General features: G+C 42.2%; 2 protein-coding genes across 4 annotated transcripts in view; one reads left to right on the top strand and one right to left on the bottom strand.

Annotated features, from left to right (window-relative positions):
• LOC125900101 (uncharacterized) overlaps positions 1–27,904 on the top strand; it is a 549,677-nt gene that overhangs the window by 369,029 nt on the left and 152,744 nt on the right. The window lies entirely within an intron of this gene.
• On the bottom strand, positions 1,154–21,225 carry mmadhcb (metabolism of cobalamin associated Db). 3 transcript variants are annotated; one of them, XM_049594886.1, is made up of 8 exons: positions 20,999–21,223; positions 20,506–20,598; positions 19,210–19,354; positions 18,710–18,927; positions 16,451–16,559; positions 15,423–15,553; positions 14,294–14,380; positions 1,154–1,584 (listed from the first exon to the last, which is right to left on the bottom strand). In XM_049594886.1, exons 2-8 carry the CDS (start codon positions 20,506–20,508, stop codon positions 1,390–1,392), a joined length of 888 nt encoding a protein of 295 aa, XP_049450843.1. In that variant the 5' UTR covers positions 20,509–20,598; positions 20,999–21,223; the 3' UTR covers positions 1,154–1,389. The 3 variants fall into 3 exon arrangements, with proteins under 3 accessions (XP_049450843.1, XP_049450842.1, XP_049450844.1); XM_049594885.1 differs by having other exon boundaries at positions 20,546–20,598; XM_049594887.1 differs by lacking the exon at positions 14,294–14,380 and having other exon boundaries at positions 20,546–20,598; positions 20,999–21,225.

Genomic DNA, 27,904 nt, shown 5'->3' with positions numbered 1-27,904 from the left:
TGTCTCCACTGTGCGGCGGAGTAGGAAGAAGGTTCCTGTAAAGTTACCGGGCTATAGATGTGACGTAATTGTTGCGCGACCATTTTGACCAGGGCGACGCAGCAAAGAAACAAACAAAGAAGAACAACAACAAAGAAGAAGAAGCACAAGTACGAAGAAGAAAGCAGACATAAGAAAGACGATTATCAACATGGAAGAAGCTGAGGTGGTTGCTGGGTTTCTGGCGTGTCTCTTCGTTTACATGGCGGTGGAAGCTATGAACGAGAGCTGCTGAGTTTTAAAAATGCCGGCTATTTTGTTGCTTTCTGTTGACGTCAGCAAACCAGAATACGGCACCTGAGGCGGAAGTGATTCTGTTCACCTGCAGCAGCCCGCAGCGATTAAACCGCAGAAGAAGGAGCCGTGTTTACAGTGTTCTTCGAGTAAGCAGTGCGCAACGGACATTGCTGAACACATAACACCTAACAGTTTTACCAGAGATGTATCTTTGAGGACTTGGTTGTCATGGCGGATAACGAAGGAGCATATAAAATTATCTGTGACTGTGACCATGAACACAAATATACAGCAGGCAGTTGTCCTCAGTTCATAAGAAATTCAGAGCTACACCAGAACATTTATGAACAGGTCTTACTTTACTACTAATTTGTGTGTAACGTTAGCATGTTAGCATGTTTCCACTAATTACTTGGACTGACCTAACGTTAGTAGCGTTAGCTTTGCAAGCGAAGGCTGCAGGTAACAGCTTTACTGTGTATCTTCATCTGAGCTTTGCCTCTCGTCCAATCAAATTACTCGGTCGGAACTAACTGTTGTATAAACTAATATAATCTAAAGAACTTAACAGAATCATTGATGGAGTGGAGTGTGGTGGAAATAGACAAGGTAGAAGATTTTAGTCAGCTTATTGGGTGAACAGGACTGATGAGAAAAATCTGACATACTTGACACTGTAGGAGTTAACTGACTCCAAAAGATGGCAGTAACACTAAACATGCAAGCAGCCATTAACCCTCAAATTAGAATTACCACCTTGCAGTTGTATGCCTCCGCACACCACTTAAGCTTCTCTCACAGTTTACATCCATGTCTATGAAAACTTGGATCCTTTACACACATCTTCGCCGACAGCACAGAGGATCTACACAACCAGCACAGTTTCAAGGTGATTTTATTGTGATGACAGCAGCATTTCAGCCTGTGGGATTGGAATCTATAAATATACATCAAAATCAACTAATATTTATACATACATGTTGCAAAAGTAAAAACTGAATAGATTCTGTTTATGTTGTTAAAATTATGACATTGCAGTCAACAGCACCATCACCAAACATTCCATAAAGGTTTTACACTTTGAATGGCAACCCAGTGTCCCTGAGGCTGTATTCAGCTGCCCTGCAGTTTCTTCATAACAAGGCTGCTGGGTGGTGCGTTGGTAAATATTGTCCCCACAAAAACATGTGTCCCCCATAGAGAGTGCCGGATCACTCTGCAGCAGCCTAGGTCCTCAATCTGAAAGCCCAGGTGACGGTACCTGTCATCAGTCTCAAATAGTGTGTTGTTGGTGTACGAGCCAAAGAACTGGGGAGGAACACAGACATTTATCCATTAGTTATCAGATCACATCCATCTCAAGAAGAACTAAAGTTAAGCACTTATCTTTAACACATTTTCAAGAGTCTGAATCTAACTTATATGCAGCTTTGAATTTTGTCAGTGAGACACAATTATAAACTAGAATTGCTGTCTCATGGTTGTATGCCTCCGTGCACCAGACAAGTTTCTCTTACAATTTACATCCATGTCTGTAAAATGCTTCACACACATCTTGCTCCAGACAGCACAGAGGATCAATACAATCAGCACAGTTTCTGGGTGGAAACCCAGTATGAGAGTCAGCCATTCAGTAGCCCCTTTTACACTGCCAGATTTTCCGCGAATGTTTGGCTGTTTTGCCGGCAAGCTGCAAGCGTTTAGACACACAGAGCCGATTGGCGAGTTGATCCGTGTCCAATTTTCCGCCACGTATTGGCAGAACCCTTTTAGTTTAAACAGACCTCTGTGTTGCCTTCTGCAACGGGTGGGGCTGTTGATGACTTGTAGGAGGAGCTGTTGATGACGCTGCACCGGCACGTGCGACCCACTGGCGGTCGATAAACAGGAAACAGCTGATAGCAGGAATTAGCGAGCAGCTAGTAGCAAGAGGGAAACACAAACCTGACAGACACTGTAAAGATGAGCAACTGGGGAGATAAGGAATTGCGTGCCCTCCTTGCCCTGGCAAACGAAGAGGCCATTAACCGTCAGATAACGGGAATGGTGAAGACGGGCTGACTTACGAGAGAGTCGCTGAAGGACTGACCAGCCACGGCTTCCCTCCCATGTCATAGTTTACGTCACACGCTAAGCTACACGTTTGTTACTTGCCCCCCACCGCCCCAAAAAAGGCGCATTCTGTATAAACAAAAGTAGGTAGGCGGCAATTTGCCAATCTGCCCAATTGTCTCCTCTTCTGTTGCTACGATATAACGTCAAATAATGGCCAGAAAAATCAGAACATCATGATGTCACAGTGAAGCTGACGTTTTGGATGTAAAATGTCATCACTTCATTATTTTATCCTATTAGACAGTTGTGTTACGTTTTGTCATAATTAGCATATGGCCCCCTCCTCCCCCACCACTACTCTCACTATCCAGAAGAGGGATGTCAACAGGCTCCTTAAGAGGACCCCTACAAAGTAGCCGGACCAGACTCTGTCTCTCCCTCCACCTTGAAGCATTGCGCCGACCCGCTGTCTCCGGTGTTCACCCACATCTTCAACACCTCACTGGAGACATGCCATGTGCCAGCCTGCTTCAAGACCTCCACCATCATTCCCATCCCCAAAAAAACAAGGACCACAGGACTTATTGACTACAGACCCATCGCCCTGACCTCTGTGGCAATGAAGTCCTTTGAGCGTCTTGTGCTGTCACACCTCCAGGCCATCATCGACCCTCTCCTGGACACCCTGCAGTTCACCTACAGAGCCAACAGGTCTGTAGACGATGCTGTCAACATGGCCCTCCAATTCACCCTCCAGCACCTGGACTCCCCAGGAACCTACGCTAGGATCCTGCTTGTGGACTTCAGCTCTGCCTTCAGTACAATCATCCCGGCTCTGCCACAGGACAAGCTCTCCCAGCTGAGTGTGCCTGGCTCCACCTGCAGGTGGATCAATTACTTCCTGTCTGACAGGAGGCAGCACGTGAAGCTGGGGAGACATGTCTCTGACACCCGGACTATCAACACTGGATCCCCCCAAGGCTGTGTTCTTTCTTCTTGTTCTTCTCCCTGTACACCAACAGCTGCACCTCCAGTCATCAGTCCGTCAAGCTCCTGAAGTTCACAGACGACGCCACCCTCATTGGACTCATCTCTGACGGCGATGAGTCCATCTACAGGTGGGAGATTGACCAGCTGGTGACCTGGTGCAGGCTGAACAACCTGGAGCTCAACGCTCTTAAGACAGTGGAGATGGTTGTAGACTTCAGGAAGAACCCAGCCCTGCCCACCCCCATCACCCTGTATGACTCCCCAGTCGACTAGAGATGCAAATCTTGCGGATTTATCAGTGACATCCGCGGATATCAGCAATCCGCGGGTGGGTGGGCCAATAAAAATTAACACTGTAATTAATTTCGGGTGGATTTGTCAGTTATGTTCGTATTTAATAACCTTTATTTATAGTACTTTTCCAAAAAAAAAAAAAGAATAAAATAAAATTTATATTTATTTTCTGTCTGGCGCAAAATGACCAACTACTGTAGATGTCAGACCGTTGGCAATGCCCTGTGTATCCATGGCAACGCCCCACGTGAGGGTTCCTGAATCAAACCAGCGTCAAACCTCCTTGCGATGGATGCCAAAACAGTGAGAGAGAAATTAAAATCAGGAGAACTTAAAACTAAAACAAAGGAAGGGAAAAGTTCCGTTTGGGAGCGCTTCCATGTCATCGTTAGCAACACTAACTAAGAAACTGAGGCCGGGTTTGCCATTTGCAACAGCTGCAGTACCGTGTATGTCTACAAAAGGCACAAAACTGGTACCTCAAACTTGATGCACCACAACTGCGAGAAAGCGCAAGACATGCCAGCAGCTCAATCAAATACCCACGACCAAGTTAAATCCAAGCTTTAACTGTATGTATCCTGTCCCTCAGCAGAGACTTGGAAGATTTAAAAAAGAGAGATCTTAGACTCCTCTGGCACTCAGTCACTCTCTCCGAATATTGGAGGAATAAGCGAATCCCTCGCGGGCTTTGCTTGAAGAAAACTCCCTCATTTGGCCTGGATGATATGGAGTTTATGCACAAATGGGAGCAGATATTAAATAAATGTTCTCTCGACAGAAAAGACAGCTGCTCTTATCAACGAGCTGGAATCAAAGATCACAGCACAAGTGGACACAGAAACTTTCAAAACCATCACTGAGAAAATCTCAACCTCCCTCATATCCTTCCAAAAAGATTTACAAAGTTACAAACTGAAGAAATATGAGAGGGACACGAAGGATTATGCTGCTGGGAAAGTTTATGAATGGAAAGACGAGAGGAAACACCTTCGAAAACCCCGCCCAGCCCGACATCCACCAACCTACGCAAGGCTCTTTAATTACAGCCCGTAATAAGAAAAACAAAAAGACAAACTATAAGAAAATCTATCAGAGGCTGAAATCAAATGTCTCAATGAAATTTAAAAAAGAAATGACATTATCATTCATTCTGCTGATAAAGGAGGCTCCATCGTAGTCATGAGTCTGGAACAATATGATCAAAGCATTAGATCACAACTCACAGAGGATAAGTGTTATACTTTGCTTGATCGTAATCCAATGAATGAATATAAAGCTGAAATTGTTGAGATTCTGCATTCAGGACTTTCCAGAGGCTGGATTACAGAACAAGAAAAATAATTTTTGTCTGTGCAACACCCCATATGCCCAGTCTTTTACAGCCTTCCAAAAATCCACAAAGCATTTAATAATCTGCCTCTCAGACCCATAGTATCCAGCATTGGCTGTCTCACAGAACCTTTATCACAGTGTCTGGACTTTTTCCTAAAAAAGATGGTTGTCAAACTCCCCTCCTATCTTGGTGATACGACAGACGTTTTGAACCTTGTGAACGGTTTTGTGACTGAAAAAGACTTTATTTTAGTCACCTGCGACATCCAAAGCCTCTACACATGCATCCCACATCACGCAGGCATTGAGGCGTTAAACCACTATCTGAACACACGCCCTCCTGACGTGCTTCCATCAAATGTTTTTTTTAAAACTCTTACTGAAATAATCCTGTCAAAAACTATTTCCAATACGTAGGATCTTACTTTCTGCAAAAACAAGGGGTGAGCATGGGGAGTTCGTTTGCACCATCATATGCATGTCTTGTTATGGGGTTCTGGGAGGAAAAATTCATTCATAACAACTTGACAAACCCTTTTGTGTCCAAGATCGCATTGTGGAAAAGATACACTGATGATATCTTTTTTATATGGACTGGTACTACTGATGAACTAATTGATTTTGTGGGCTACATTAATTCAACCACACAGTACCTGAGATTCACAGTTGAGCAGTCTAATCAGAGAGTGAACAAAGCAAATCATGGTAGAGTTGGGGAAATATGATCAAGCTGCAAAGATCGTCTTCGTCAGTGATAGTGGCTCTAATATCAAGGCAGCACTCGCTGCGCACACATACTGAACACCGTGTTAAGACACACGTTCATTGAGAGAAATGTACCAGAAAAAAAATCAGCAATGTGTTGGTAATGTTAACCACCTGCAAAAGCCTTGTAACCTATCTGAAGAGAACGGGGGCGGTTGCGAGTTTGGAGCACACAGTGATGCAGGAGTGTGAAGTGCGCTGGAATAGCAAAGTCAACATGCTGGAATCTGTCCTGCAACAGTACACACTGACCCGACAGCGGCTGGAACACAAAGATCAACTGCACCCGATGGAGAGCATCCACCAAGACCAGCTGAAGCACTTGATCGGGTTCCTTACTCTCTTCAAACTAGCCATTACCGAGTTGGAAGGAGAGAAATACCCAACCATCCACCTGGTGATGCTCTGGTTCTTCAAACTCAAGAAACACTGTGAGCCCAAGTTTGGAGACCCACCATACATCCATGCCCTGCGTATCCGTGCATCCAGCCTGCTTGATGAGAAGCTAATCCTCACTCCGACTCACAAAATCACCACCTTTCTCTGTCCCAGATTTAAGTCGCTGAAAATGTTGACCCCAGGAGACAGACAGGAGGTGATGAGGAATGTCTGTTTACTTGTCACTGACATCCATGATGACAGGGAGGGACCAGAAGAAGGCACCACAATCACCAAGGAGCCAGGTAAATTTAGCATTTATTTTGTGGAACACTGACTGAACATTAATTACCATTATTCTGACCAATTCCGTGGGCTACTAGTAGTGGCGTAAGGTTGTTATGATGGGCCCCAGTGCACTCTATTATGACGGGCCCCATAGTGTACACTGTAGTGCACATATCGTCTCGTCACATGATCAGAGACTTGACACTGGCTAACATTAACATACAAATTAGCCAGCAGTCATTGCATGACTGTATATCGCAAAAAATACCAAAGAAAATGACAAATTATTGATTTCATTTAACAATTTTAATAGTTTATTATCGTTTATTTGTAAATAAGCCTATAATTTTGTCATAGATGCTACTGACTATTTTACAAAAAAATTTCCAATGGCCCATTCTCTACCCAGTTTGTCTGTATGGGTTAATGAATTTGCACTTATTTGCCTTGTGCATAAACCGTAAATAAGACAGAGCCCACCAAGACAAGCCCACCACGGCGAATGAAGTGGATGAATACTGTTCTGTGAGCATTCCATTTGAGGGGGAAGATCTGCTGTCCTTCTGGAAGAAACGGGGACACTCATTCCGTCGACTGTGGTCCATTGCCAGAAGAATGTTGTGCATTCCAGCAACAAGCGGGGCGAGTGAGCGCTGTTTCAGTGCAGCAGGTTTCATCATTGAGGTCCGGCGAAATCGCCTGAATCCCGGCACCGTAGATGCTATCGTATTCCTGCACAATGCAAAGAAAGTCGGCCTAAAAACAGGCCATTACCTTTGGTCTGTTGGTTACACTTTGGATAAACTGGCACTTGTTTTAGTTTGATGCTTTAGAAGCTAGGCCTACAAATGTTTTTTATTAAGCCAGTTATTAGGCTATTGTTGTTTATTTTAACCACTGAGCACTTGAACACAATATGCAGTAGGTTAAAATATTAACATTTATTTTTGTTGGACACTGGACACCAACCGTGATTGATTGTTCGGGAAGTTGCAATGACATTTCTTTGAGAGGCCGACATTTGATTTAGCTTACCCCATGCCAGCCTGTGTTTTGCAGGCCTAGGGCTTACTGCCTATGTTTTATTAGGCTACTATAGTATTTACGTTTTATTAATACCTCCGCCAAGGAGGTTATGTTTTCGCCAATGTTGGTCTGTTTGTCTGCAAAATAACTCGAAAAGTTCTTGACAGATTTTGATGAAATTTTCCGGAAAGGCTGATAATGGGACATGGAACAGATGATAAAATTTTGGTGGTGATCGGTTGAAGCGAAGTGGATAAAATAATAAAATGGCGGGAAATCTGAGCTGCTTGGCGGAGGTCTGCGCTCTCCGAGTGCTCTAGTTGTTATTTTTAACTGCTGAACACTTGTAGTTGAAGATAATATTTAGGCTATTATTATTTATTTTTTGTTCTGGCTCAGCAGTATTTGGGAAGTTGCAATGCCATTTCTTTTAAGAGGCCTATATTTGACTGACCTCATGCCAGCCTGTGTTTTGTTGGCCTACTGCTGTAGGGATGTTTTATTAGGCTAGTTATTTAATATTTTGAAGTGCCGATACAGGGATGTTAAATCACAGGTTGATAAAACACTGCGCAAGCCTGTGTTGCCTTGTTTTCAATTTGCCTTATTGTGCCGATCTTACAAAACCCAAAACCAGTGAAGTAAATTTAGCATTTATTGTAGATAAAAACACTGACTGAACATTAATTACCATTTTCAACTCATATTCAATTGAATACACTGCAAAGACAAGATATTTAATGTTCAAACTGAGAAACTTTATTTTTTTTTTGCAAATAATCATTAACTTAGAATTTAAAGGCAGCAACACATTGCAAAAAAGTTGGCACAGGGGCCTTTTTACCACTGTGTTACATCGCCTTTCCTTTTAACGACACTCAGTAAACGTTTGGGAACTGAGGAGACCAATTTTTGAAGCTTTTCAGGTGGAACTCTTTCCCATTCTTGCTTGATGTACAGCTTAAGTTGTTCAACAGTCCGGGGTCTCCGTTGTCGTATTTTACGCTTCATAATGCGCCACACATTTTCAATGGGAGACAGGTCTGGACTACAGGCAGGCCAGTCTAGTACCCGCACTCTTTTACTATGGAGCCATGCTGTTGTAACACGTGCAGAATGTGGCTTGGCATTGTCTTGCTGAAATAAGCAGGGCCCATGAAAAGACGTTGCTTGGATGGCAACATATGTTGCTCCAAAACCTGTATGTACCTTTCAGCATTAATGGTGCCTTCACATATGTGTAAGTTGCCCATGCCTTGGGCACTAATACACCCCCATACCATCACAGATGCTGGCTTTTGAACTTTGCGCCTATAACAGTCCGGATGGTTCTTTTCCTCTTTGGTCTGAGGACACGGCCCACAGTTTCCAAAAACAATTTGAAATGTGGACTCCAGACCACAGAACACTTTTCCACTTTGCATCAGTCCATCTTAGATGAGCTCGGCCCAGTGAAGCCAGTTTCTGGGTGCTGTTGATAAATGGCTTTCGCTGCATTGTAGAGTTTTAACTTGCACTTGCAGGTTAAAATATTAACTGTAGTTACTGACAGTGGTTTTCTGAAGTGTTCCTGAGCCCATGTGGTGATGTCCTTTACACACTGATGTGCTTTTGATGCAGTACCGCCTGAGGGATCAAGGTCACGGGCATTCAATGTTGGTTTTATTGTCGCTATAGCAGTGATTTCTCCAGATTCTCTGAACCTTTTGACGATATTACGGACCGTAGATGATGAAATCCCTAAATTTCTTGCAATAGCTCGTTGAGGAATGTTGTTCTTAAACTGTTCGACAATCAGCTCACGCATTTGTTCACTAAGTGGTGACCCTCGCCCCATCCTTTTTTGTGAATGACTGAGCATTTCAGGGAAGCTGCTTTTATACCCAATCATGGCACCCACCTGTTCCCAATTAGCCCGTTCACCTGTGGGATGTTCCAAATAAGTGTTTGATGAGCATTCCTCAACTTTCTCAGTCTTTTTTGCCACTTGTGCCAGCTTTTTTGAAACATGTTGCAGGCATCAAATTCCAAATGAGCTAATATTTGCAAAAAATTACAAAGTTTACCTGTTCGAACATTAAGTAACTTGTCTTTGCATTGAATATATAGGATGTTGAAAAGGATTGATAAAATCATTGTATTCTGTGTTTTTACGATTTACAATTTGTACAACTTCACTGGTTTTGGGTTTTGTACAAAAAAATGTTTTTTTGGCGCAATTCTGCTTATTTTTTCAACTGAGAAAATAAAAGAAACGTTTGTTTGAACCAGTCTTTTCAGTAGCCTATAATGTAGTCTAGCCTGGCTATACCATAGCAATATCATCAGAGGAGGCCCTATAGGCCTACCATCGGGCGCGCCACACATCGGAGGAAAAAAAAATTGATATTTTTTTGAGTTGATAACAATACTGTCTGTCTGTCCTGATCCTATAGGTCTATCACAGCAGAAACTGTAAGTGAATCCCTGTTAGAGAGATGATGTAGTGTAGAATATTGGAATAAACAGAGCAAACAATTGAGCAAAAAGGGATAAGGCCTACCCGTATGAAAACAGGAGGGGATCGCACACTCCATAAAACAGGGCACAAGAGGACTTGACTTACTTCAAAGACTTTTATTATTGCAACAGAGAAAACAATATAAGGCTAGAGTAATTTTTATAATTTTTACATTAGAAATGTGACCACACTCGAAAGTAGCCTATAATCTTTTAATTGTTTAAGTCAAGAAAGTGCGCCTATATGAAAAGCAAATGAGCACGAAAGGCTGGACATAATTTAATGTAAATACAATAACTTAATGTTTGGTGCGGGTTGGGTGAGGGTGCGGGTCTCTAAATTTTAGAAGATAATTACGTTGGGTGGGTGGCGAGTGGATGATGGATGAGTGCACGAGGATTCGGGTGTGCTCAAACGCTATCCGTGCATCTCTACAGTTGACACTGTGGAGTCATTCCGCTTCCTGGGGACCACCATCACCCAGGAACTCTACTGGGCTTATAAAGAAAGTATAACAGAGGATGTACTTCCTGCGGCAGCTGAAGAAGTTCAACCTGCCAAAGACAATGATGGCGCTCTCTCTCTCTCTACTCTGCCATCATTGAGTCCATCCTCACCTCCTCCATCACCATCTGGTACGCTGCTGCCACTGCCAAGGACAAAAGCAGACTGCAGCGTATCATTCGCTCCACCGAAGAGGTGATTGGCTGCAATCTGCCTTCCCTCCAGGACCTGTACGCCTCCAGGACTCTGAGGCATGCAGGAAAGATTGTGGCTGATACCTTCCACCCTAGACACAAACTCTTTGAGATCCTCCCCTCTGGCAGGAGGCTGCGGTGCATCAGGACCAAAACCTCACGCCACAAAAACAGTTTGTTTCTATCTGCAGCTGGCCTCATCAACAAGACCAGAGATCCTCACCTACTCTGCCCCCCATCCCCCCTGTAGCACACAGTCCGACATCTCTTCATCATCTTGGTCATTCACCTGTCACTCACTGCATTCTGTTGATTTTGCACGTCCGTACTTTGCACACAACCCTATTCATGTTTACGGTGTACATATTTTTGATATTTTTTATATTACTATTACTAGTATATGCAGGAATCCTGAGGTTAATTTCAATACCTTTTTAAGACTTTTTTCAGACCTTCCAAAAATACCTTAAGACCTCATCGCCACTTCAAGCTGTCGCTAGCAGCAACGCATCTTTAACTTACTAAACAGTTGTAGTTTGTAATTAAATCTATGGAGCACAAACATACAACAGAACTCAGATAAGATGAAAAGGAATAAAGCTTGAAAGAATAAATTAAACCAAAGGCAGGTTTATTAAACGCCATTTAGCCAATGGCTACAATCCTACATATTTACATGCAATTGTGTATTAATATGTACTGTCCCTGTTATTTAAAAAAAAATAAAAAATAAATAAAATAAAATTAAAATACACCTTACGTCATAACAAGTAACACAGCTCTACAGCTCAACATCAGCTATTCAAGGCCAACTTGCTGAAAACAACAACCTTACGGCTTCATGTGGGATTTAGGGCTGACCCAAAAAATTCGAAGCTTCGAAGCTTCGTTCGATGGTACGGGATTCGATTGTGGGGGAGAAAAAAAAAAAAAAAAAAAGAATATTCTGCCGTTTTTTCTCCCGTTTTTTGGGGAGGACCTTGAATGCAACACTAATCATGCCATCCGTTTACGGTTGTTTTTTTCCCCTTTAGCCATATGTAAACTCAAAGAATGAGAAGCAATGTCTGTTAGGCATATAAGATTTAATGTTCCAGTTCCAGTTTGTGTTTTTAATTGATTGATTGTTTTTGGTTGGTTGACAAATAAAGGCCGGCCCCATTAGGCCAAGTAAAGAAGTCATCTGGTCTGACTGTTGCATGAATTGCCTAAAAAAGTTTCACAGTAAATCAGAAACCAGGGATATTATTATTGCCACGGGTTATTTGAAAAGGACCAAGGTATTCTTTACTGGTGAGTTAAGGGAGAATAGCTATCATGTAATTAAAAAAGAAAACATCTCCGACAAGGAAATAGAAATCCCGACGTGCAATGAATGGTAACCTATTATCCTACAGACGACTAAATTCTTTCAACAATGTGACTCAAAATAATGATAAAATAGATTTTATTGATGTAAAATAATATGCTGATGGTGACATTTTCCACCGGTCCACTGCGCTCTGAGTCTGGTGTCAGTGACACATGCTGCTCTGAGTCGCTCATCCGTCTGCTTGCGCTGCAGTGCACCGAGGGTTTTAATTTTTAGTGTTAAATCAAAAGTTAAACACTACTAATCAGCAAGCAGAAGTGTTTTTTCGTTTCACCAACCAGCCTCACAACCGCAGACCACGTGTAACACCAGCCCAGGACCTCCACATCCAGTATTTTCACCTCCAAGATCGTCTGAGACCAGCCACCCGGACAGCTGCTGCAACAATCGGTTTGCATAACCAAAGAATTTCTCCTCATCGGGGTCTCGACCTGACTGCAGTTCGTCGTCGTAACCAACTTGAGTAGGCAAATGCTCACATTCGATAGCGTCCGGCACGTTGGAGAGGTGTTCTCTTCACGGATGAATCCCGGTTTTCACTGTTCAGGGCAGATGGCAGACAGTGTGTGTGGTGTCGTGTGGGTGAGCGGTTTGCTGATGTCAACGCTGTGGATCGAGTGGCCCATGGTGGCGGTGGGGTTATGGTATGGGCAGGCGTATGTTATGGACAACATACACAGGTGCATTTTATTGATGGCATTTTGAATGCACAGAGATACCGTGACGAGATCCTGAGGCCCATTGTTGTGCCATTCATCCACGACCATCACCTCATGTTGCAGCATGATAATGCATGGCCCCATGTTGCAAGGATCTGTACACAATTCCTGGAAGCTGAAAACATCCCAGTTCTTGCATGGCCAGCATACTCACCGGACATGTCACCCACTGAGCATGTTTGGGATGCTCTGGATCGGTATATATGACAGTGTTTTCCAGTTCCTGCCAATATCCAGCAACTTCGCACAGCCATTGAAGAAGAGTGGACCAACATACCACAGGCCACAATCAACAACCTGATCAACTCTATGCGAAGGAGATGTGTTGCACTGCGTGAGGCAAATGGTGGTCACACCAGATACTGACTGGTTTGCTGACCCCCCCAGACCCCCCCAGTAAAGCAAAACTGCACATTTCAGAGTGACCTTTTATTGTAGCCAGCCTAAGGCACACCTGTGCAATATTCATGCTGTCTAATCAGCATCTTGATATGCCACACCTGTGAGGTGGGATGGATTATCTCGGCAAAGGAGAAGTGCTCACTAACACAGATTTAGACAGATTTGTGAACAATATGTGTGAGAAATGGTCTTTGGTGGTGTATATAGAAAATATTTTAGATCTTTGAGTTCAGCTCATGAAAAATGGGAGCAAAAACAAAAGTGTTGCGTTTATATTTTTGTTCAGTGTATATTCGAATATATATATTTTTCATAAGTTCGAACCTAAATTTGATCATTCGAATATCATTAATAATTCATTAATACTATTAATAACGTCGTATATCACGGCGAACCCCGTTTGTGCAGAAATGGCTCACCCACAAGCCGTGCCAGAGATGGTCGCCGACCCCCAAATTCCATCGGATGCGTGTTGGTTGCGTCTGTGCATGCAGCAGATAACTAGCGCAACCGTTCCGCAACGGACCCGCATCCAGTGGAATTTCGGCGAGAGACGGAGGGAGAGGCACGGACGGAGGAGCCCGCTGCGCCAACAGCACCCACTGCGCTGTCCGCGATGTGTGACCTGTTCGGGGAGACAAACAGGGAGAGTGGTGCACCTGCTGCCTCCCTGCCTACCCTTTATGAAGAAGAGATGAAACGTTCATCCACTCTTGTGGTGGAAAACTACGGGTGCACTGAAGTATCCAAACATTGCAGTCAGAACGGGTGTTTTCATCCGAGTGTCACGTTCATATTGCGCCAGCAATAAGCATCTTATTTATATTTGTGTTTTGTTTTTTTTGTTCTTTTTTTAAATAATAATAATAATAATAATAATAATAATAAATAAATAATAATAATAATAATAAAATAATTTAAAAAAATAATAATAAATTTGAATATTAGTCAAACTCTACTAAATTAATTCGAAAATATTCAAACTCAATCTCATGGTGCTTTTGACAGCCCTAGTACTGATTGTAAAATCAGTTCAGTGTCTTCAGTTCAACAAACAAGCTCCAAAGATTTGAAGTAGGGTTCAAAAGGATCCAGATTCAATAAGCAGATTCAAAACTAGATTTAGATTCAATGAAATACTATCAAACCCTAACCCTTAGTGTTCGGGGTGGGGTTTGTGATAGTGCTATCTTACCGCCAGGCCTGAGGATGGGTCGATAAAGTCAGCCCAGAATCCTTCCCCCTGCAGAGCGTAGCAGATCTCCTTTGCTCCATCAATAAACTGCAAAGCACAAAAACAACTCAAGGCCCAGATACACCAAACAAACGTTAAAGAACTAGCAGTGATGAAAGCCCCCTGCTGCGTTGCCTGACGTCACCATGTCTCAGTCAAAGAGTTGCACATGAACTCACTGCAAAGACTGCAAAGACAGTCAGCCAGCACGTACATTCTGCACCTGCGTCACAGGATATACTGTAACTCTCCGCACCACAAGCCGGGGGGATTCATCATTAAAAAAGAGAAACCAGACGACCATCTTGCAGCTAGTTAGCCAGTTAGCGCATTAGCAAAACAATCCAATGCTGATATTGGATTTTACTGTGCGCTGGTGAACAATAGCACAAACCATCAGGAAACGTTTCTGCTTAAGAGCTCAGTGGCTTAAGAAAAATAATCTGACTTTACAGATTAAGTTTGTTTTGGTCTCACTCTCTCTTGACTTTAGCTCTTTGTTTACTTTCCTTTCCTTGAGTTGAGTTTTCAGCTTAGTGTCAGGGCCTTTAGTCTCACTTAGTGGTTCACTATTCATTCATCATTCATTCATCATTCATCAATCTGTGAATTCAAACAATTAGTCATTTTCTGCTGGCATCTTACATCTCATTATAAGCGCCTAATGCTAGGTTTGCACTGGACCCAGAAGACGCTACAAGCTTTGCAGTGGGCTCACAATCTGCAGCTACAGTTTCAGCATCTGTTATACAGATTTAAGATTGGCGCAAATGCATCAATCGGTGAAGCTCTCACACATATTCAGTGTTTTAGAATAACTGATCGTGCTTTCATATTTTTTCCTCAATGATGGCAATTTCCATGTGCACATACAGTATGTCATCTAGACTAAAATTACATTAAGAAATCTGATGATGTCAAACACTTTACCACAAATTTATTTTACATGAAGCAATAATGTTGCTGCTGTAGTGGCCAAAGGCTCTCATCCTGCCATATGGTTATCCGATGTCACCATCTGCTGGTCAAAACAATTGTTCCACAGCAGCCTAATCACTGCTACATATGACCTAACTGCACAGCAGCTTACCTTATCAAGCATCTGCTCTCTCTCCTGTTCCACCTCAGCACACCATGAGGTCATATCATTCTGGGTCTTTTGGGTCACTGTGACCACCATCATACCAGAGGATGGAGCCTCAGGAAACATGGAGTGGAAATCTGTTCATCACATCAACAGGAATCACACATCAGACAGTAACACTGCTTTTCATCAGCAGGAAAAGAAACACTTACACCTGAATCACACTACCTGCGTGTTGCGCAACCTCTTGTTTTTTTGGCACTCATGCTAGAGGTTTAGCAGCTACACTGCCCGTGTGAGCAGCAGTACTGAGGCACAGCCTGGCTGCTGCTCAGCTGAGGAACATCAAGAGAATAGGAGGCGCACCTATTTTTTCTGCATGATGTACATAGTTTTCCTAAAAAATAGACAGTGAAAATGGTCTTTTGGTAATCATATTGATATTATACCAACTTCGACTACAGTTTCAATGTCTAGATCTGTCACAGACATGAAAAAAATATTTCTTTTTAACTCAACACTTCCTATCTCCATTTCAGAATAAAAGCCCTCTGACAGCATTTCTGTGGAAAGACTTTCTTCATTTTTAGCACGAGGCTCTGTATTGTGAAATATGTGGATTGTGTTGTTCACAATGCGGTGACTGCACGGCTCCATAAATGAGTGGAGTGCCAGCTTTTAACTATGGAAATACAGTAATTACAGCAGCATGCAGCTCTGCGGCTGTGCTTCAGCAACAACACTGTCAGTGTTAACACTGCACACGTGCCAGCCATAGCACTTCAGCAAGGTTGCCGTCACACGCTGCTCACACAGGCAGTGTGGCCCAGGTAGTAATTATTTTGCTCTCCTTCCGGTGGACAGAAAGAGAATCACAAACACTTGTATTACGAAGCCCTTTAGCAGCAGAGACACATTCACAAACCTTAAAACTGTTCATTAAGCACCACATCAAAAATAGATACAAATTCAAAAAGAAAACACAGAAAATTAACACAATGGATAATTGTGTGAACTGTGTATCTGTACTGTACCTTTCTTCAGTAGCTCGGGGCAGGACTGTATGGCACACTCCAGAGTGGAGTTATCAAAATACTGTGTAGCTCTATTGACATTCTGAGACGAGGCTGGGTCATCTTTCTCCTGACACACAAACACATATGCACACACAAAAACAGACATAAAAAAAATCAGCTCCAGTTTGCAGAAAGGTTTCACTACTTAGGAGTCTACTGATGTGACTGTTTTCCGATTATTAGTCAGACTCCATGTATTTCCATAGTATAACATATAAATAACAATAAAGTGTTTTTTTAATTTCAGAGCTAACTGATCCACAATATGAATAAATTTGGATTGTATCTTTATTGTTGGTAACTGTTGTATAATCACAATGTTACACCTGAGGGCTTGCTTTATCGTCATCAGTGGCACCATATGTAATATTACTTAAATCAGAGATGACAGCAGTGATGTTCAGTTTTTTCTGACTCACTCATTAATCCTTCCATGTGGATGCAATAGCAGAGCTTGGCCAGCAGATGTCACCACTGTGATGATATCAATGCTTTGACACAAGTGGTTCAGTGCTCCATTACTACTAGCAGTACCTTAACTAACCTACAATTTACTGAAGTTAAGACTGAAGGCTTTTGAATTATATTGTATTAGCCCATTAACCAAAGACGGCTGGTATAAATGGGCTTGGTGGGCTAAGCCCTGCCTATCTTTTACAATAAAGATGAGAAAATTATTAAATTAAATATTAAAATAATACGTACTGAACCTTAGAGCTGATTGTTTTTGGTGGAACCTATAGCAGCAAGAGCACTAAAAAAGTCACAAAAAGGCAGGATTTATCTAAATGGGCTGATTTTTTACAGCCCATACTCCTAGAATCAGCTTTCAATCATTGTTGTCACATCGTGAGTGACAGGTGTCGTGACAAGCCCCCTTGATTTACTGTCCAGTTGGGCTAAATTAGTTCAGCCCAGGCCATTGACTTTTGGCCAATGACAGTGCGTGGAAGTACAGTGAGGGCCTACCCACTGTTACTGTAGTGGGACTGTGAGCATTGAGTCTTGCGAATTGCGTTAGCATCATGCTGAACAAGGTGGATTATTTTAAATGCTGTCTATCAAGTGGGACCTCATCCAAAAATCATCAGACTTATATGACTTGATGATCAACCTGTTTGCATCCCAGACAGGCTGTTGATGTGAGCTTCTCTTCAAATAAGGTAGGCCCAAGTAGGGCTGGGCAGTATTCGCGGTGACGGTAACTTGCCGCAGTAAACTTGAGCCGCGGTACTTCTTTTGTGGTTACTTTCATACTGCAGTACTCCGACTACGGCGGCAGCACGGGGCCCGGTGGCTGGCCGGCCTGCCTGCCTCATGCACCTCCCTCACTACGTGATGGAGGTGGCCTGGCCGACCGCCCCAAACCCAGGCCCGCGGGAGAAGGGGGCCCGGGGAGCGGCCTTTTTAAATTGTTTTATTTAAGGTGTAAAAAATGAGAGAAGACGATACCACGATATCATACCGTTACCGCATCCCCCCAAAAATAATAACGTGATATTGATGTTAGGCCATACCGCCCAGCCCTAGGCCCAAGCCCTAACCTCTTATTAAAGGAGCATTACTCCTTTCCTTTCTTTACCTTTCCTGTCTGTGTGTACAGCGGAAAATAGTCAGTGTGTGTGTGCTCGTGCGAGCGAGCCAGCGAGAGAGAGCTTTTGGCATCAGAACATTTTTGTAGTTAACCTAATTCTCGAGTTTTGTTGTAGTGCATTGTTGCTGAACTATTGATCAGTAAAGGCCACAGGCCTATTGTGTTAGCCCTCCCACTGAATTTCACCACGAGCCACTACTGCCATTAACTATATGTTTTCATTTGTAGTAACGTAGGTGCAGATGCTTTCAGTCACCTCTCTGTCAGCTCCACTAAATGTGTGCTGAATTTGTGCTAAACTGTGCTAAATTTAGGCTCTTGAATCTATTTTCCAAGTGTTGGTGGTGCTTTTTGTGGTTGGCTTGGATGGTGTTGGCATGTGGCTGCGAGTCACTCATGCTGCTCATACCCAAAGGAACCAGATGTGGGGGTGTGTATAGATTGTTTTTCAGTTAATTTCTCATTAAATACAATTAGTTAAAGTTAAATGAGCATTATCAGGGCATTACAGGTTAACTGGTGACACAATATGAATTACAGCTGCTTGAGTGGGTTTCCTTTTTAATCTAAAGCAATTTTCTTGTTCTCAGAAAAAGTGCTAATGTTAACATTATTACACTTACAAACAACTCTCCAATCATCTGGGCCAGAACAAACTCATGTCTCTCACTGCTGGATGGGGAAGACAGCACATCAGGGACCATCTTGCGTGCTAGGCTCTTCTTCTGTTCTGCTACTCCTTCTAGGTGACAGTCAAAGCCCATGTTACCGGGCAGCTGGAAGCGATGGTCTTGGGGTCCAAAAGGCCCCATGCTCTCATCAGGCCACACTGTCCGAGGTCCTGAACCAGGGGGAAACCAATGGGAAAAGTACATAATGCATTAAAATTGAGTTTTCACATAATGCAAATTCTTAAAGGCTCACCAAAATCAGAGACTGAAAAGCTATATAACCCTTCTAATGCTTTTGATACACGTTTCCAACCTTTGTGTTCCCGCTCAAAAGGACTGCCCTTGTAAAGCATAATAAGACACACATAATGATCTAGACCCAGCTTCAACTTTTATATTTAATAATCAGCTCTAGCTTAGAAATATTACAATATACAAGAAAAAACCCATACCCATGTCAGAGGGAATGATGGCTACGTGAGGCTCATCAGAGCCTGAGGATCCAGCAGTAGAGAAGGCTCTGGCTCCAGCCACACGATGCACCAACACATGAAGCCCTGGGAGGTAAGCAACCAGCCTGGCTCTGCTGCACAGCACCTGAACACAAACACATGTTGCTGATTGAACTGTATGATGATTTTGGATGATGTAGATAGTGGTGTGTTTGTGTCATGTTTGTGTATGGAGGTGGCTGTAGCTCAGGAGGCAGAGCGGGTCATCCACAGAACGGCACTTTGACCTCCACCTCCTACTGTCTGCATGTAAAAGTATTCTTGGGCAAGATGCTGAACCCCAAATTCCTCCTGTGTGTCAAAGTGTGTGCTTTTTTAATCCGCTCATTGACAGCAAGCTAGCGTCAGTAGGAGGGTCACTGCTGTGTGTTTCCCTGTCTGAGTTTCTCCAGGAGTTGCAGTCTTTAAAGAGTTAAGTCTGGCACTACAAACCCAACTGATTGGTTAGTGATACTGTGAGTACCAGGTTGCAAATACATTTCTGTCATTGAACAAGAATATAGATGCTATTTTGTATTTTGATTTCCTGATTTGTTCTGTGAGGATCCGCAAATTTCCTCAAGGGGAAATTCAATTTTTTTTTTTTTTTTTTTTTTTACTCTGTTGACATATACACTTGCACAAATGGGACCAATTAAATGGAGAGATGTCAGAGCGAGGGGGCTGTCATGGACAGGTGCCCAAAGCAGTTGGGGGTTTAGTGCCTTGCTCCAGGGCACCTCTGCAGTGCCCAGGAAGCAATCTGGCACCTCTCCAGCTACCAGTTCACACTACATATTTGGTGCGGATAGGGATTTGAACCGGATGACCCTCCAGTTCCCAAGCAAAGTTGTACTTTGTGTACTGAGCAACTGCCACCCCAGCTTCATTAGATTGAACAGGTGTACCCAATTAAGTGGCCACTGAGTGTACATACACTTAGCTGCGAACTATGCTGAACCATTTCATGCACTCTTTTCATGCACTCAATTCTTTTCAATGTATAGAACTTTCATTCACTGTGCAAATTAAGAAAAAGCATGTTGGGCGATTTTGGCCGATACTGGTAAGGTAAGGCTGATACTATCAGCATGTTAGCCAATTCCGATATTTCATTTTAAAGCCAATATCTGCCAATACCGATGACAGTATTATCATGCATCCCTAAGATGTGTATGTGAGTTAAGAATATGTAAATGTTTCACACTGAAAACCAGCTACAACTTTAACACACACACATTTATGTCTATGTCATACCATCTCGCTGCCTCTACACAACTACACACACTTGACTCACACTGGCCATCCTGGTGTGGCTGTTTTCTTGCAGTATCCAGTTCACGTATGTTTCTGAAAGAGTTGGAGATGAAACAGTTAGGAAGTGTTTCCAAATACATGTATTCTGACTACAAAATGTCACAACGCTGCCCAAGCAACTGTCACTCTTTCCAATAAATGTGAACGTTTTAGCCATAGTAATCTATCATAACGTCCAGTAGTTAATGTACGGAGTCACTAAGTTAAATGAATTGTGATTCACGTATATCATTCTGTCACAGGCCGTATAAATAAAGATACAATAACTACTCTACATCTCCAGGCCTCCCCTACTGTGTCCTCTAACGTCACTGAATCTGACGGGTCACAGGTTTGGGTCTAATACCGTCAAAGTTTTATTGAGTAACGTGACGTAAACGCTAGCTATTACTGTACCTAGGCTAACAACGCAGCAGCAGGAAGACGAACTTACCGAAGTTAACTCAAAGCAGATGGCAGCGTTAGTTAGCGTCCATTTGAAGTGTCAGACACAACACGGGAAAACAAAGACACCAGGCCTCTCTCTGATAACGTCAAGTGATAGTTTTATTAGTCGGGCAGATGTTTCTAAAGACTGGACTCATCCAAATCTAGCATCAGCACATCCGCGATGGCATAACTCCTCCATGACAGATTCACCTTGGATTCGCGCATGCGTTGTTATGATGGAGGCTCATCTTCTTTCTGGATGGCGTTTGCCAAATAACTTAAGTTCGCATTACCGCCACCTACTGAGCGGAGTGTGGATATTAATGGCTCTCTGGGTTTTACAGCAGCTTGCATCCACTAAAGTCAAGCCAGCCCTCACTTTGATTCATTTGGTCAAGCCAGCCCTCACGTTGTTTTGCGGTGCGCGTATATACTACACATTACGGCAAGGGCGAGAAAGGGCTGATTTCAAAGTACATTGAGAATAATATTCTTAAAAAAACTACCTGTTATTACTCAACCGTTCTACTTCAGACTGATAGTGCACGACCTCAGGGTGTCAGCCAGAAAATATCAGGTCAATCTGATGGAGCATTTCAGAATAAAAGCCCTCTGAACTGTCATATTTTACTGGAGTACAGTAACATGTGACAGTTCACCGGGCTTTTAATTGCCGGGGATCAGACTCAAAAGAAATCATCTTGTCCTCACAAATGTTGCCCTCTTTCAAATACTTTTCCATTTTTCTGACAGACAATCTGACAAACCTTTGCCTCAACTGTGGGGAGGAAAATGCAGATGACAGTGAAGAGGCAGAGCTGACATGGGTATTATATTTTATGTATAGAATATGGTCCTGTGTTTGTATCTATCTTCCAAGTTTTCTTTAAATATTTCATGCAGTGTTCAAATGCTTTTGCACTACAGATATCCTGTGATGCCTGTGGACAGTGGTTCCACCATGCATGTGTTGGAAGGCCAAAGATCGAGGACAAATTTGTGTGTGCAGCATGCTGAGGCAAAGGAACTTATTTCTTAGGAAGTTCATGTATTAATAAGAAATGTTCTATTTACAGTTTATTTTTCCTTGATTTTGAATGTTTCATTTTTTAAATTATTTTAATGTTTTTGTTGATGTGTTAAATATTGCACATTTTGCCATTTAATTTTGTATTTATTGAACTGAATAATAATTCTATGTTATAAAAAGTAAGTTTATTTTTTGTTTAATGTTATTAAAGTCTTTAATGCTTGTCTGAGCCCCTTTCATATTGAACAGAGGGGGAACAGTATGTGACAATAATATTCCAAGCTGTCAGGATGCATTCCCCCTGTTGTGGGGAAAGAAGTCAGGAGTATGAATTTGAAAGATGTCTGAGCCTCCTTTCATTTTGAACAGAGGGGCAACAGTATCTGACAGTAATATTCCAAGCTGTCAGGATGTGCTTTACCTGCTATAATGGAGCTGGATTTAAGACAAATATGATAAAATAGTGATTTATATTTAGCCTATAAATGAATGAGCACACTTTCTTCCAAAAAGTCCATAATATTCGAAATGAAAAGTTTCTCACAAATATAATATTTTTTATTGATAGAAATAACAGTAGTTGGTTGTGTTAATAAAGACATAAAAACAAAAACATATGTGCTGTTTTCCCAGTTTAAAAATATAACTAGACAGTCATGAAATTTGGATTTCACTTCTACAATACAACATCTTCAGATAAAACTCGCTCGTGGTACGAGCACAACAGCTCAGGGGCGAGCTTTTTGTGAACGCGCGCTTCCTTCGCCCTTCGGGCCATTTCGGATGGGGGCGGGACCAGGGGAAACAAATCTCGACGAGGAAACAGAGCTCGATACAACACCGGCTGCTTTACAGATCCGTGGCAACATGGAGCCGAGAAAGTTCACCCACATGGGCTCTCTAGTATACCTTACCGTTGAGAGAAAAAAATAAGTCCCCTAAACGTTTCAAAGTAACTAAGCTACACTGTAACAAAACAAACAGACATTACATGTTAACTTACCATACATCGTCGGTGTAGTTTCTCCGCTTTGGATGGAGATAAAAGGCCGGTGGGTTGGGTGGCAGCACTGACAGATATTTCTCCAGTAGCCATGTTTCCATCAGCCTGTTTCGATGTGCATCTAGAAGTATTGCGTCGGAAAATTATGATGGAATCGCCAAAATTCGAATTAAAATCCCCTGATTCGCACAAACTAAAATAAGCTCGCTTTAGCCGGGTTTTGGTTGATTCGAATAAATGCTGATTCGCAAAACGGGGGACGGAAACGGTTATGTTCAAATTCAGTCTGACGTAGCACACCTCTCCAGGTTGGGAAGGCGGTAATGCATTTACAAGCTGGTTACCAACCGCCCGAAAACGTAGAAGAAAAAGAATGCGAGATTTGTTTTGTTTCTGGTTCTGCGGAAAACTCGCGCAAGTTCATAGTTTTCACCAAAGTCCGTACATTTAATAGAAACACACAGGATTTGTATTTCTTTTAATGCGCATTTCCCAATGATTCGAATCACTTTTGGGTGGAAACATAGGTAGTGAAGCGACAGGAGACAGTGGGTTCCCTGGCTGCTCGAACATAAATCCCTGCAGACTCTTTAGGTTCATTCGAGATGAGCCAGTCCTGCGCAGATTCGATCACCGGCGATCAGCGCACAATGCATGCCGGTTAGTTTTGTGTCCAACTTCATCCCGACTTGCTCTGACGTATTACAAAAGTGGATGGCGATAAAGCCGCGAGAGCGAGGCGGCCGCAGTTTTTAGAGCCAGGCGCTGCAGTTGCTCTCCACTGACTGTACCGCCTAGCTCTCACCTGATCCAACAGCTGATTGGTTAAGATGTCGACTCAACAAGATGACGTTTTAGATAAACTACTCGTTTTTGTTGTATTTTAGAGATTAAGATTGTATTTGTCTGACCTGAAGGTTTATTCTGTGAACAGAAAACATGTTGTGTGACTGATGGTGAAAACAAACTGATATATGGGTCTGATCACTTTTTTAATGAAGTGACATCATTCCAGACAGGATGTTAGTGTGTCTGTGACTTCCTGTACGGACTGAAGGCTGCTGGAAACTGTCGGGAAACTGTCCAACTTCACAGCAGCTTTTTGTCACCGCCCCCCACTGCGGCCACCTGCTCTCCTCTACTTTTCAGGCGAGGTGCAGTTCATCTCGAACGAGCCTATTGTTTCGTTCGCCGGCATCCTGGTGGTTTTTGGTGCATTCATTAAATGACAGCGTTGCATATTTCTGACCGTTTTGGTCCTGTCGGATGATAAATGAGTCAGGCTTCATTTGGCGGTTGCCCTCCTTAGCTCTGTGTCCCATATGCAACTGCACATCAAACCAAACTTTGTTGACAAGACCCTCAGGTGTGTTTGGATTCAGTGCCCGAGAGAGCTTGATTTTCTGAAAGTCGGCCTGTGTTAACGCTTGGTGGTGGGATGTTTTGTCGCGACCTTCTCTGTGAAGTTTCTTCACTACTCCAATGAAGACGTTGTTGCTGGTGGTGAACTCGGGCTGCGGTCGGAAAGTCACTCCTATCGTCTATTCCTAATCACTAGCCTATTCCTTGACCTCGGTGGGAAATGTCACAAGGTCAAGGAAAGATGAGTAGGAGAATTCATAAGGACTTAGGAAAAGAGAACCGCAGAGCTGAGAAAATCCGACCGCACTTACGCTGGGCTACGTCATCATGCGACGGCGGATGTTATTGACGTGGGTCTGCTGTGGTGAAACTACAATGTTCTGAAGATGGACTACAAAATGTACACGATGAGAACATATGGGGCGTATGTTCTTATCGTGTTGTTTCATGCAGGATATAGAAACGTGGACAACACAGTGAAAGATATTGTTTAATTACTAAGGTCGGAAATGAATTAAAAAAATGAATATATGCTACCAGAAACAAACTGAAACGAAACGTCGCATTGAGAATGTTTGCTCACCAGATGAGCAGACTGCCGGAAGAGGGTGTTTTTTGTGTGTGCGTGTTTTCGTTTCAAATAAAAATAAACTTGTATTGACCCTACACTGGCTATTCTACTTGTTGCTCTTTACATATCTATAGTTCTACATTGTGATTTCCTATCCTATTTGAGCACTGGTTATCCAGATTTGGTGATCCTGAAAAGTTTCTATCTGGATCAGATTGATCCAATCCGATGTTGCTTTGAAAAACTGGCTCAAAAGTAAGATGAATTACGTGATCATGGATAGCAAAAAAAAAAGATTACCAAATCCGAATCAATTTTATCTGGATTAAACCTTTTGAAAAACTGGGCCCAGGTCTGTATGTTTTGGAGAGGAAGAGACCTCTGCAGATAATTCGACTCCAGGTAAAAAAAACAACAACAATGAGCACTTTAGGAATTCCGGCTGGGAGAAGTTTTAGCTTGTTACAATCTGCAATTCACCACTTGATGCCACTAAATCCCCTCAAATCTGACACACTTCACACTTATAGTCTTATGATGCCATGAAGGCTTTACTTTACAATGTATAGAATAGGATATGTATGCGGTGATTCTGCATGAATTTTTTTAGGCCGTTATAATTACATATTGTATCTTATTTAAATGTGTCATTGGTATATTTACAGCTCCATGATCATTTTTGTAAAAAGGTAAAAGGTATTAGTCCAAGAGAATCACCGTCATTCATATTTTTATTGATGTTTGTAACTCAGGAAAAACAAAGTTCTAATGAGCAAGTTATACTGTGCCATCATATCACTGAATAAGGACACACAGATTATGTGAAGCCATGATGGGAAAAAGAGCTGGTCACTGAAATAACTGAGGACATGTGGCTGAATGCCTGAGAAACACAGTCGACCTCCACGAACTCCCGTACCTGGAGAGACTTCTGCTGGAAGAATCAGATTTTCTTTTTCATCACGCCCAAACAGAAGTCTAAACAAAGTGGCACCCAGCTACGCTGCTGGAGGGAATGTGGAGAAATCATGGTTGACCATGCCCATATTTTTTGGTCTTGCCCTTCTATTCAGACTTAGGAGGAGGAAAACTGGTCTAGAGGTCCATCGTAATATTTACAAGAAACAAATATTATCTTTGAACTGTGCCATACACTCTGCAAGAAGAGCTCATTTCTCCAAGTTGATTACTGAGAGTAACAATGATCCAAGAACATTGTTCTCAAATATAAACCAGTTACTAAATTCTATCCCTGCCGGTGACATTCTGGACCAAATGTCCTCCACTAGATGTGAGGAATTTGCAACCTTCTTCTGTGACAAAATTACCTCCATAAGAGCGACTATTGTCATAAATGCTGACAACAGCATTAATTGGCCCAGCAAAAATCTCGAAAGCCTATCGAAATTCACTACTATCTCTGATCAGGAACTTTATAAACTCGTGAGTGAGAGTAAGACTTCAACATGCTGTCTTGACCCAGTCCCCTCCATACTTTTTAAGAATTGTTTTAACTGTATGCTTCACTCTGTCGGTAAGATTATTAACATGTCCCTTGAAACCGGTTGTTTCCAGAATCTTTCAAAATTGCAGCTATAAAACCTCTGCTGAAAAAAACAAACCTAGATGCTAATGTTTTAAATAACTACAGGCCTATATCAAATCTCCCATTCTTAAGTAAGATACTAGAAAGAGTTGTCTTTAACCAAATTATCTATTTCCTGAACAAAAATAATATTTTCGAAAAGTTTCAGTCAGGGTTCAGGGCAAATCACAGTACTGAGACAGCCCTCACCAAAGTTGTCAGTGATCTCAGAACTAGCACTGATGCTAACAAGGTCTCCATTCTAGTCTTACTAGACATAAGTGCTGCCTTTGACACCATAGACCACAATATTCTCATTGACCGACTTGAGAACTCATATATAATGGGAAGAAAGTTTTTTGTTACTATGGGAGATCATGTAACAGGGATATATGAATTACCGTTTGGTGTTGCTCAGGGTAGCTGCCTTGGTCCTCTGCTTTTTTCACTGTACATGCTTCCATTAGGTGACGTCATCAGAGAACATAACCTCAATTTCCACAGCTATGCAGATGACACCCAACTATATATTTCACTAGACCCAAGTGATGACCAATCCATCTGTCATCTAACATCTGGATTGGCTGCAGTAGACAAATGGATGCAAACCAATTTTCTTAAATTAAATGGTGACAAAACCGAAATCTTATTAGTTGGTCCCCAAGCAAAACGGGAGATAATTCTTTCCAAACTTGGCAGTTTGGCTATGCAGGTTAAATTTGCCTGGGTGTTATCCTTGACTCAGACCTAAATTTTAAATTTCACATAAAGAAGGTGACCAAAACAGCTTTTTTTCACTTACGAAATATTTCAAAGGTGCGATCATTCCAATCCCAACAAGATGCCGAAAAACTGGTACATGCATTCATTTCAAGCAGACTTGACTACTGTAATGCTCTCTTCACCGGTCTTCCAAAGCAATCCATTGACAAATTACAATTAATTCAGAACTCTGCTGCAAGGCTGTTAACTAGAACAAGAAAGAGAGAGCATATCACCCCAGTTTTAGCCAACCTTCACTGGCTTCCAGTATCTTTTAGGATTGATTTTAAAGTGCTTTTACTTGTTTTTTTGTATTTGTCTGTTTTTATTTTGTTGTAAAGCTACACCTCCCTGTATGAAAGGTGCTATATAAATAAAGTTTATTATTATTATTATTATTATTATTATTATTATTATATGGATGTATCCACAGTCTTAGTTGCAAAAAAAAAAGAATTCCTGTAACTGATTGAGCATTATAACTTTTAATGAGCAGAGTGTGGAAGAGAAACAGGAAACAGATCGATAGTTCGAGAAAAGTTTAAACCATGCTGACTTTTGGCCTAGAAAACTGTTGGCAGGAATTCAGACCCAAAA

Source organism: Epinephelus fuscoguttatus, linkage group LG13, assembly GCF_011397635.1.
Source record: "Epinephelus fuscoguttatus linkage group LG13, E.fuscoguttatus.final_Chr_v1".
Lineage (NCBI taxonomy): Eukaryota > Metazoa > Chordata > Actinopteri > Perciformes > Serranidae > Epinephelus > Epinephelus fuscoguttatus.
This window is presented reverse-complemented; position numbering and strand designations above follow the sequence as displayed.

Bases quoted from the DNA above. Each gene is read 5' to 3' on its own strand.
- mmadhcb (XM_049594885.1), bottom strand. The intron at 16,560-18,709 runs GTAAGTGTAATA...TTTGTGTGTCAG, and splicing joins AGATGATTGGAGAGTTGTTT to GAGAAAGATGACCCAGCCTC. The intron at 14,381-15,422 runs GTAAGCTGCTGT...TGTGCTTTGCAG, and splicing joins GAGAGCAGATGCTTGATAAG to TTTATTGATGGAGCAAAGGA.